Here is an 11,403-nt window from a genome sequence, read left to right on the forward strand (position 1 = left end):
TGTAGATTTTAATAAACAAATTTTGAGTGTAAAAAAGGGAAGTTTAATAAAGAAAAATGATGTACGTACAGGTATTTATTTATTGTTCAAGCGTCTACTAGGTATAAAGAGACACAATTGTCGACATTCGTCAGGAAACGTAATAAAACAACCAGACAAACCTACTAACTATTCGCCTTTGACGACAAAACTATTTCATAAACCCACTGCCAGATATATTTTTGGTCTAATTCACAAAATACATCACCTAAAATAAACTTAAGTCTGTAGATACTAGTGTAAATTGAACCAACGATACGATATTATACAATTCCATTCAAAGTGTAATAATAACATTTCAAATTTTTCAACAATCCGTTGTGAATTCTTAGGCCAATTTCAATCTTAATCACAAATATTTTATTGTTGTATTTTTAACGAAAATAGGACTCAAAATAAGAGAGTAAGATTAAAATTGGCATTATGCAAATATAGATCTCTTTACCAATACAATTCTAAGATCCGTTTCAACAGGTACAAATGTATTTTCCTTTATATACATGAAAAAGTTTAAAAAATGGCAATGGAACTTTATATTGCTTAAAACTTGACAAAATATATTTCCAGAGATATACAAATGTTTACATACTTATTAATCAACCATTAAATTAAGTTTGCATTCATTTTTATATAATATAAAAAAGTTAAACCAAATAATTAGCAGAGAAAAATATATGCAAAAATGAATTTTACAGAAAGAAGAATGAATACTGACTTCCATAGCATAATGGTTGTTTCGTATTTTGGAAGTTAAGTACAAACACTATGGACTTTAAAATATGTAATGTGTTGAAATTTATCCATCATAATGAAGCATAAACTATAACTAACGAAGTATGTACAGGACACAGGTGCACAAAGTTTAGCCGGCATTACAAGCTGGCTTTATACTGGCAACATACAGAACTATAATAAGCAATATAAAAATGAGGGTATGTTGAAAACATTTACCACAAATCTTTTCGCCTGTTTCCTAACCTTACAAAAACAACACAAAAAAAATTTCAATAAAATTTATTATGACGTGTGGTAGGGTCAATTTTATGAATAAAAAAAAATTGAAAACTAATGTATGAAACTATAATAAACGCCGCGGAACTCGAGACCCCTGCACAGCTATACAAAACTATAACTAGCACGTTCGCCTTTGGGGTTAACGCAAAATTTGTGCTTCACATATTCTTTCCAATTGAAAACGCCGAAGATATTAAACGTGACCTCTTAGGTAGTTTACCCACTAGCGCCGCAAACCGTAAAAAAGCGAGAGCGAGATACAACCTAACGACTCACAGCTGACGTGTGAGACAGAAGATCTGTCAGTCGCTGCATTGCGGTTCGCGGCGTCAGTGTGCAAACAGCTTTAAATATAACTCCATTTACAGCGGTAAAGGTGGACTTGTAGCGTATTCGGCGGTGTCGCCAGAACCGTAGACGGTCGTCTCCACGAGACAACTCTGTGACTAAGCAGGTTTTTTACAAAGCGATTAAATCTAACGACAATTCACATAGACGAAGGAACAGAAGTGCAAGAATTGTACTCCTACGTTAAAACGAGACATTTTTATGTACAAAATAGGTAGTCAACTTTATATAAAACGAGTACAACTCCGCTTGACGTACTACTGCTACCCCACTATACAAGCGACGTCGGTATACAGGGTTAAAGATCTCATACGAAATTCCCGTACTCCCGACTCACAGAGAGACTCGACATGATTCTTGTTTCTTATCATTTTAAAACTAAGTGTATACTCAAACGCTGTAATAATTTCGACGATTAACTATTGGTCCGTATAATATTCATGGAGAATATATGTTGAAATTTCATGTCTGAACGATTATGGTAGAGATATGTATGATATTGCAATCGGGTTGCGTGAATCACACGGGGCTCTGTGTGAGTGGGCGGGGCGGTGGGCGGGGTCTAGTTGTTGTCGAAGCCGTCTGCGAGCTCCTGACACTCGAATGTCTCGGCGCTATCGGGGTGTTCCGGATAAAACTCTCTGTATATTTTGTCTAGTAGTGCTTGCCTGAAATAGAACATAACGATTAACTGCCATAATTTCAAGTACTACTTAGATTATACATGTCGTCGTAAATGGCGCTAGTCTCGAAGGTGTGTAAGAATACGTATATCTTGGCCATACAATTCAACTAGGGCGGCACAACTTTGAGATAGAGGCGAGTAGAAGAATACGCTTGGGCTGGTCTGCAATTCAAGCAGCTGGCAGCGGATGGATGAGGGCTGCCCAAGATTTTTAGCGCCCCTAGGGGGAGGCCTACATTCAGCAGTGGACGGCAATAGGCTGATGATGATGAAACCTTTTTGAAAAAAAAAACCTTTTTTTATCAAAAAGGTTTTCATGTTTGTATTGGCCACGCAAATTGTTAAAGATTGCTAGGCAAAAATGTACAGTGTTCGAATTCTTGTTCCCTTATGTGGTGACTGGTGTGATCTACGGAGACAAACTATTAGTAGATCAGCGATAGAACGGCACGTATTGTAGATCACAGTTATCACTGAAGATGCCAACACGTGTCCGAGTTTCGCCGAGCGCTTAACTTTAGACCATGAAAAATAAAAAAAAAAGTACTTACTTAGCGGCGAGCCCCCCTCCCGGTGGCAGGCCGGGGATCTTCTCTTGCACTAACTGTTTCAGAACCTGGGTAAAGCGACCAGAGCTGTCCTCGCCATCGTCGGTGCTAGCGTTCTGCTCGATGAGAGCTGAAAAATTTATTTTAAAAAGTTACAGCTTCGGCTTATTTTTTTTTAAACTGGAAAAGCAGATAAAGATTCATCCAGGCTCGCATTGAAGGACCGAGGAGTGAAAAAAGAAATTCTGCACAAGCTATTTCACAAATAGCTTGTGCAGAATTTCTACAACGAAGACGACTTGCAAGTGTTGTCATGAAATGATAACTACAATTACTATACAACATTATATCATACGACATAGATTACATCATACTTAGGTTTCTCAGACCAGAGAATTTCAATAGTTCAACGAACTCTCGCTTGAGTTGCCTCTGATCTAATATAGATTCTGTCAATATGCGACTACTAATTAAATTTCTTAACAGAAGCCCTAACGGAAATCAGAGTATTAGAAAAGCAGTATAATTTTACTGATGCGCACGACGAATACATAGGTATAATTGGATTGTTAATGGACAAAAGATTATCCCTATATGTCATGCATATGGCTTCGCCTATAAAAATGTTTCTTCATTGACGCAATCGCTCGCAGAGAGGCTGCATGACTACGCATTCATTGCTTTAATCCTTTCGTCTCGAATATACTAGCACGAAATAAATGGGGTCAGGACTAAAGCAATGAAACTAGGTTTGAACTGATTACGAGTACTTTAATAAAATATAATGTTGTAACAACATAAACATACCTTTAACAATAAATTAACAAATGAATGTAAAAATAATTATTCGTATAAGTACTTATAATTTCTAGTTCAGTTGAAGCAATATACGATCCTTTCAGCACACGCAGAAGGAAATGCGTGGAAAATTGTGATGATATTAAATTCTTGCATGTGTCTGTCATGCAAAATTCTTTCGTTAATCACTTCATACAAAACTAGTCCTGGAGCCACACTAATGGGAAAGTCATTATCACGATAATACCCTCGAAGTTTGAACGATTCCCGTTAGTGTGACTTCGGAGCATAATATTATACTGTAAGTATATACAAACAATTCACTTATACATACACGCCTTACTCCAGTGTTAAACTGACTAATACATATTTTTTTCATACTCTATTTAGTAGTGAAATAAGGTAATTGAACTGTATTTCAGGAATGGTTGTATTTCATTCATCCCATTGCCAAGAGGAGTATAATGACAAGAACATATTCTTACATGTATGTAGGTACCATCAGAGAAATTAATTCATACACACATGGTGGACCTGCCTAATTTAGTCGGGTTATAATTTAGAGCGTGGCTAAATTACTCTGTTGCGTTGCGGCACGTAACCGAAGCAACGTCGACGTTTTAGAAACATATTTTATAACATGTCAAATTGCGTTATCGGATGCGATGATTTCACGGAACGTCAGACAGGAGTTTGAAGTAAAAAAGTGAAGTAATATGCGCTGCTCTGACACCGTCTTCTATTGTTTTGACTTTTAGCGCACACAAATATGCAAGTAATTCATTCAGCTCCAACGACGCACGGTCGTTTCGCTGTTATGGCCAGCGCAAATCTCAGAAGCTTTTAGATCATGACATAACCCGACCAGATAACATAGAACCACCATCTTCGTAGGAATGTCTTTCTCTAATAGTACCTAACACGCAACTACGCATGCAATACAATACTAAAATATACTATAATATTTAATTTATAACAGACAAATTAATACCAACTCATGCAGCTCTACTGCAATTTCTTCAGTTTTTGTTCTTGATAAGATAAGGTGGGTGTGGTTTTTAATGGTGGTAGTGTGGTTTAATTTTGTTGATAAAATATTATAATATTCTATAAAATATTTTATCTGAGTACTGGCCCTTCTTAAGTGTACAATTTGTACATTCTTGTAGGGAGAGTAAAACACAGAATAATGTTATATCACTCAACACCACCACCATTTGGGCTCGTAGCTGATAGAAGAAGTGATCGTCAGACCGAAGTCGAGCGACCACTCCACTCTCCCTACTACCTACCCAAGTAGGCGGGGCATGTCTTTATTCATCAATACACTACATTAAGCATTCAAATTTCAAATATGTATCAAGCTTAACACAGTTAGTGTATGTATACAATACAATTTAACAAAAAACATGAAATATATTTTATGTTAATAGATTATAACATAAGGCTGTGAAAAAATCACACATTTATCACATAATGTTAATAAAATTAATAAAATCTAATCCTGGTAACAACTAATTTATATGCTAAAGTTCGGCCGCCTGTCGAAATCCTCTGTCTGGGGAACAAACTTTAGAAATATGAGAGATAAATACCTAGTAATGTCTATACGCCGGTCGCACGACATATAGAAATACTTCCATTGACCTATGTTTGCTAGCCTATTAGCAGCTAAAGGTGAATGACCTAACTTTTCTCTATGGGACATATTAGATTATCATTTATATTGGATCCTAGATCATTGAGTCCATTACATTGGATAATGTAATATAGACATAATATGATTCATTTCCTCCTTGACCATAGATTTTTGACATTTGCTGAGAGATTGGATCCAATAGTCATAGAAACAGGTGTTGCCAGTTATTTAATATAAAAAAGTTTTTAATTTCTTGTTCGTTAATATGTTTCAAATAATGTAATGTAATTATTTTTCTAATTATACACAGTTTGCATAATCTTGCTGAAATAACAAAAAAACAAGCCATATTAAAAAATGACGATGTCTTTTCACAAATCAAATTCTCTGAGATCTAGTAACCCTGACGTCAGTACCTGTCAGCGTTAGCGTTCTCCATTGGCCATTGCAACCACATATGACGTAAAATAGGATCAATGATATGATCAAATGATAATTTATATTGGATCAGATATATGGTCATATACATGATCCAATATAAATGATAATCTAATATGCCCCTATCTGTACTTAAACCTACGAATAATAAAAACTAAGGAATCGTAACTCCCATACTATTACCGTTTTAAATTTGGTTCCTTTTGATCTGTCATGTAACGTCAGCCTAGTACCGCTCAAGGTCATCTAAATATTGCAAATGTATTGAAATGTGTACCTAAGGTACACTTTTTTGACAAGTATTGTGGAGCATGTTTTTTGACGGAGTTACTTTTCCTTAGTTTTTATTATTCGTAGACTTAAACATTAGATTAAAATTTATTTTAACTACTTCTACCTTATTTCTACTATTTGGACCAAGTACCAACATGAAGTTGGAATTATTACCATTATTTGGACACAACGTTTCATCTATTTTTAACCGACTTCCAAAAAGGAGGAGGTTATAATATGTTCGGCTGTGGAGATTTTTTTATACTGTTATGACGACATTTGATATGTATTGTTTTATGTTTTATTGATTACTTCTAGTTATAGGTATAATATTTACGTCCTTGACATTTAAATGGGATACAAGTATACAATAACTATAAGATGATTTTTAAATAGACTAATAAAACATCTTGAACCTTTAACTCTAGACTAGAGAAAAGGCTGATCTTAAAGTATAAAAAGTTTATATTTGCATATCAAAGAGTTTGGCACACTATCACAGGGATTATTTAAATGTCAGATGTCTAGTACCCAAAATATTACAATGATGTTATAATATTATGTAAGCACTAAAACATTTTTTATTTGCTTTTTGGACTAATATATAATTATTAGATAACTTATTTCCCTGATCTAAATAAACTTAAATAAGGAAATATATTTTAGGCTACCTAATGAAGGAGATTTTAGTGCCAATCCATGCGAGTGAAATTGTACACTAAAAGCACCTAGTATTTTATAGAACACATTTTGTACCTTAAATATTTATTTATTATAATATTAGTAAAGAAGAAGGAATGGTTTTAAATTACATTAAAAGTATTAAAAAAAAATAGAATTTAATATTATTTTATATTGTAATATTATGTACTTAATTTTAAAACTTAAATCATAAGATACATATGTATCTTATGATTTAAGTTTTAAAATTAAATAAGCTCATTAATCACAAAATATGTTCAATGTTTAATTACCATTATTAATAAAGTAATGTCAATATTAGTAAAATTTTACTTTTTTGTTATTTAGAGTTAATCTTTAATTATTATTAAATTATGAGGATTATTATATTTTTGTATTTGTAAGTAAGTACATAATATTTAAATTATTAACCTTCTTATCTTTATTCCGTTAATTTATTTTAAGTACTCACTTGTATAATTAACCTACAAACTATTTACATGTCAATAAATAATAACTATTATAATACTATTTATCCAAATAATTTGACACAAGAGAGTTTGGCTAAGGGGGATATTAGATTATCATATATATTGGATCCGAGATCATCGAATCAATGATATTGGATAATGTAATATAGACATATGATTCATTTCTTCCTTGATCAAAGATTTTTGACATTTGCTGAGAGATTGGATCCAATACGGTCATAGAAATAGGTGTTGCCAGTTATTTAATATAAAAAAGAGTTTTTAATTTCTTGTTCGTTAATATGTTTCAAATAATGTAATGTAATTATTTTTCTAATTATATACTTGAATAATCTTGCTGAAATAACAAAAAACAATCCATATTAAAAATGACGATGTCTTTTGACAAATCGAATTCTCTGAGATCTAGTAACCCTGACGTCAATACCTGTCAGCGTTAGCGCTCTCCATTGGCTATTGAAACCACATATGACGTAAAATAGGATCAATGAAATATGATAATGTAATATGCAGATATGATCAAATGATCATATATATTGGATCCTATATATGATCATAGAAATCTAAAGTGAAACCATAGAGTGAATCTGCTAAACGTAATAATATTGTGTAAGCAAATGTAATATAATGGTACACCTGAACAGATTTTATTAATTCTATTTGTAAATAACACAATAGATCTGACGGGACGATGCCATCGCGTCGAGCCCGCTAGTTTAATATTTTTATAAAATAATAGTAATTAAACTGACTTAAAGCAAATATGAAATATATTGTTGGTGGAACACAAAATATTATTAAAACAACTTATACTACTGTGTATCTACATATTACTGTAATATGACCATTGTAAACAAAATGTAACTTTAGTTTTAAGTTCTCATATAAGTGACTGTATGTCTTCTGAGAATAAATTCTTTAAACCTATATATAAAAATGGATTTTCAAATGTGTTAGTCGCGCTAAAACTCGAAAACGGCTGGATGGATTGGGCTGATTTTAGTCTTAAAATATTCGTAAAAGTCCAGGAAAGGTTTTAAAGTGACATGAAGTTCACCGGGACAGCTAGTGATCATATATAAATGATAATGTAACACCCCCCTAACCCACATTTTTTTATATAAAGTGAGCCTAAGTTTTACAATAAAATATTTTTTTGAAATCACTTAAAATACCATTCTCTTCTACAAGTAACATTTAAACTATAAAAGGATAAAGCTTGCTGTGTTAAAACTCAGCTAATAAAGTAGTTTAAAATCTCAGAAGAATCAGGAAAGTATTATTTTATATCTAAGTTAAATCTCTTTTCTACTTCTTAATAAAAGCTCTGTAGAAAGATTCAGAGATTCAACCACAAAATTTATTTTAATTAATTTATTTTTTGTTAGGTATATATTTGTAAAATTTGTCTAAACCATCAAACTTAATATACAAACATAACAAAATTAAAATAAGTTAAGTGTATAAAAATAACAAAAATAAAAATTGTAAATAAATAATATATCTTATGTTATTTAAAATATTGTTGTACCGTAAAATTTGTACCCTCTGATATAAAAGCACTGCCCCCCTACCATGACATCTTATAGCAGTATTACTTTAATATTACTTTCAGATTTCGCACAAACAAAAAACATAGCTATGTTTATATAAATAGAGATCATGTTTGTTTATGCGAAATTCAAAAGTAATATTAAAGTAATACTGCTTTAAGAGCTCATGGTAGGCCCCCAGATGACAGGCCTACTATTAAATTACTTAAATCATGCGACTACCCATAAGTAGTTATGATTCAAATATGTATAATAGTTGATCATACCCTGAGGTCATACCATATTACTAAAGGGCGTCACACACGGTGAAGATAATATAAAATATATAATATTATCTTAGAGCATATTTTAGAATATCACTCACCATAGAAATTAATATATATTTCATCTTCAGTATCTTAAGATACCAAGCGATATCTTAAGATACTGAAATATAATATATTTTGTGTCTTCATAATAATATATTATCTTGAGATACAAAATATTATGCAGACTCGTAAGGAAATGAACAGATTTTTAATAATATTGTATCTTAGCCGTGTGTGATAGCCTAAGATACTATATTATTTTATATTTGGGCATCTTAAGATAAAATATTATAGTATCTTCACCGTGTGTGAAACGCTTAAGCAATTATTTTAGAGGACCTACATCTGCATTATCTATTAACTTTCATCTGTGTTGCTTGTTTCATTTGTCTGAGTTTCGTCAGTCCGTGTGTCTGTCTGATTGTTGAGTCGTTTGTGGGAGCACACATGCAGAAGTGAGTGATAACAACCTGTAAGCCTCTGTCGTAGAGTAGCATCCAGTTCGCGGTCCGCTTTCTGCGCCTCAGGGTTTGGTTTGGGTGCAGCGGGGAATACCACCAACACAATACTCATGTTGTCCTTGCTTCCCTGAAAATTTATAAGAATTTCAGTAATGCTGTATGAAACGATAGAAGCAATATTAGTGATTAACATAAAATTATTTAACTAAAACAATTTGGCAATAAGCAGGATTGATAGATGGTTTATTTTATCTATTTTTATTTTTATTTTTTTTTTGGTATTTCTGCAGGTATACGTGAACCTTTCTTTTGTTTTCCCTGTGCTAACACAAGCCAGTTAACATGATGGCAGGGAATATAAATGTTACTGGCAACCTGCCAGCACTAATCTGTAAGGTATTTTTGGTTATAATGATCAGCAAACAAAATTATAATTGAAGGGCCTACTTTCTAAGTCAGTCTGTCACATGTTGTTATCGACGTTTTTCAAGATAAAAATTTTATTTCTATATAGTACATTTAAAAACTGTATGAGATTTGTGCCAAAATTTACAGTAATGTTTTATTAAGTTATTTTTCTTACAACTACTTTATTAATCCCTCGATCGTGGATACCAACAAATCTATTGTTTTTGTGATCAAATTCGACTGTTTTGGAGTTGAAGCATTAATTTAAAAACAAATATATTATATACTGTTAAAGTTTTAAAAAATATGCAGTTTTAATTGTAAAAAGTGGGTTTTAAAAATGGTAACTCTTGATACTAAAACATCTGTGATATTACAAACCTTATATAAACATGTGTCAATAACTTGATTGGTAATGGCTACAAGGTCATCGGTGAGTTGCAATAATGAATGCACATAAGCACACAGATCCTCATTGGTCATCACATCCCATACTCCATCACAGGCCAGCACCAGAAATTCATCCTCGCCCTCCGACCTCTCGTGTATAGATACCTCAGGCTCCGGTGACACCAGCTGTTCGCATGGACCTCGGTCAAATACCTTTTTATACTCATAATCCCCTAAAGCTCGAGATACAGCCAAACTGCCATTCACACGCTGTATTAAAACTGTGCCTCCGGCTTGCACTATGCGAGACTTCTCAGAAGGTAATTCCGGCTTATGGTCTCTTGTAGCAAATATAGGCATGCCATTCCTAGCGAGGACCGCTCGGGAATCCCCACAATTAGCTATATAGATTTGTTTTGGCGATACGAATGCGCAGACGGCGGTAGACCCGGACTTCTCCTGCCCATTAGATAGTTCAGGCAACTCCCTCATTTTCTTGTCTAGATCCAAAAAGCCGGTCCGTATAGCTTCAGCTATATCTTCGCGTCTAAACTCGTCCGTTTGCAGAATGCATTCGAGCAAGTTTTCAGCACAATGCGCCGAAACCCTAGCTCCCGCGTGGCCATCGAATACCCCAAAATACGACCAATCTGATAATGTTCCGTTCAGTGTGAGTTGGGCGTGATGAGCATCCTCCATCTCCACGCGCCAGCCCTGCATAGACGCCACGCCATAGCGAAGACCGTTACCTTCCCCAGTTTCGTTGTACTTCTTAGTTTCAGGTTTGTTTAGAAAGGCCCCCATGCTGAGTCCTTCTGTGATACTTTGTTAATCGCACATACTTTCCACACCATCAGGCACTTGAATATATTTCGCAGCTGCAGGGGCTTATGGTGATGAAGCTCATTACTAGCCTCAGATAATATGATCTCGATTCAATGTTCGCAGGTGGAAGGAATGACACACTGTACGAATAACTAGCAATGAAATATCAATCCCTTGAAGGTAGATTGTGAGCTTCTAACATTCGACGTAATTGGGAAGAGTTTTATTTTTGCGTTGAAACCGATGACAAATCGCGCACTCTATGAAATTGTAAAACGAAAAAGCAACTCAAAAGAATGAATGGCGGACATAAATAGTAATTGTCTATGGACTGTGACTGTTGCCTATTCAACGGGAAAAAAGAAGGGTCCAAAGATGAATCATGAATCATGAAACTTGAAAGAAAAATACAATTTATAAACAAAAATATTTGAAATATATTTGATGATAGAATTCTCAATTATACAAATTGTAATTTGTAAGTTTAAATTAATATTTATTGTT

At 33.5% G+C, this 11,403-nt stretch overlaps 1 protein-coding gene across 1 annotated transcript; it reads right to left on the reverse strand.

Annotated features, from left to right (window-relative positions):
* Window positions 1–62: 62 nt before the first annotated feature.
* Window positions 63–11,220, reverse strand: LOC121726523 (protein phosphatase 1B-like). Its single transcript, XM_042113917.1, has 4 exons — window positions 10,066–11,220; window positions 9,286–9,403; window positions 2,638–2,764; window positions 63–2,069 (listed from the first exon to the last, which is right to left on the reverse strand). Exons 1-4 carry the CDS (start codon window positions 10,876–10,878, stop codon window positions 1,964–1,966), a joined length of 1,164 nt encoding a protein of 387 aa, XP_041969851.1. The 5' UTR covers window positions 10,879–11,220; the 3' UTR covers window positions 63–1,963.
* Window positions 11,221–11,403: the final 183 nt, after the last annotated feature.

The sequence above is a fragment of the Aricia agestis genome, chromosome 4 (genome assembly GCF_905147365.1).
Source record: "Aricia agestis chromosome 4, ilAriAges1.1, whole genome shotgun sequence".
NCBI lineage: Eukaryota > Metazoa > Arthropoda > Insecta > Lepidoptera > Lycaenidae > Aricia > Aricia agestis.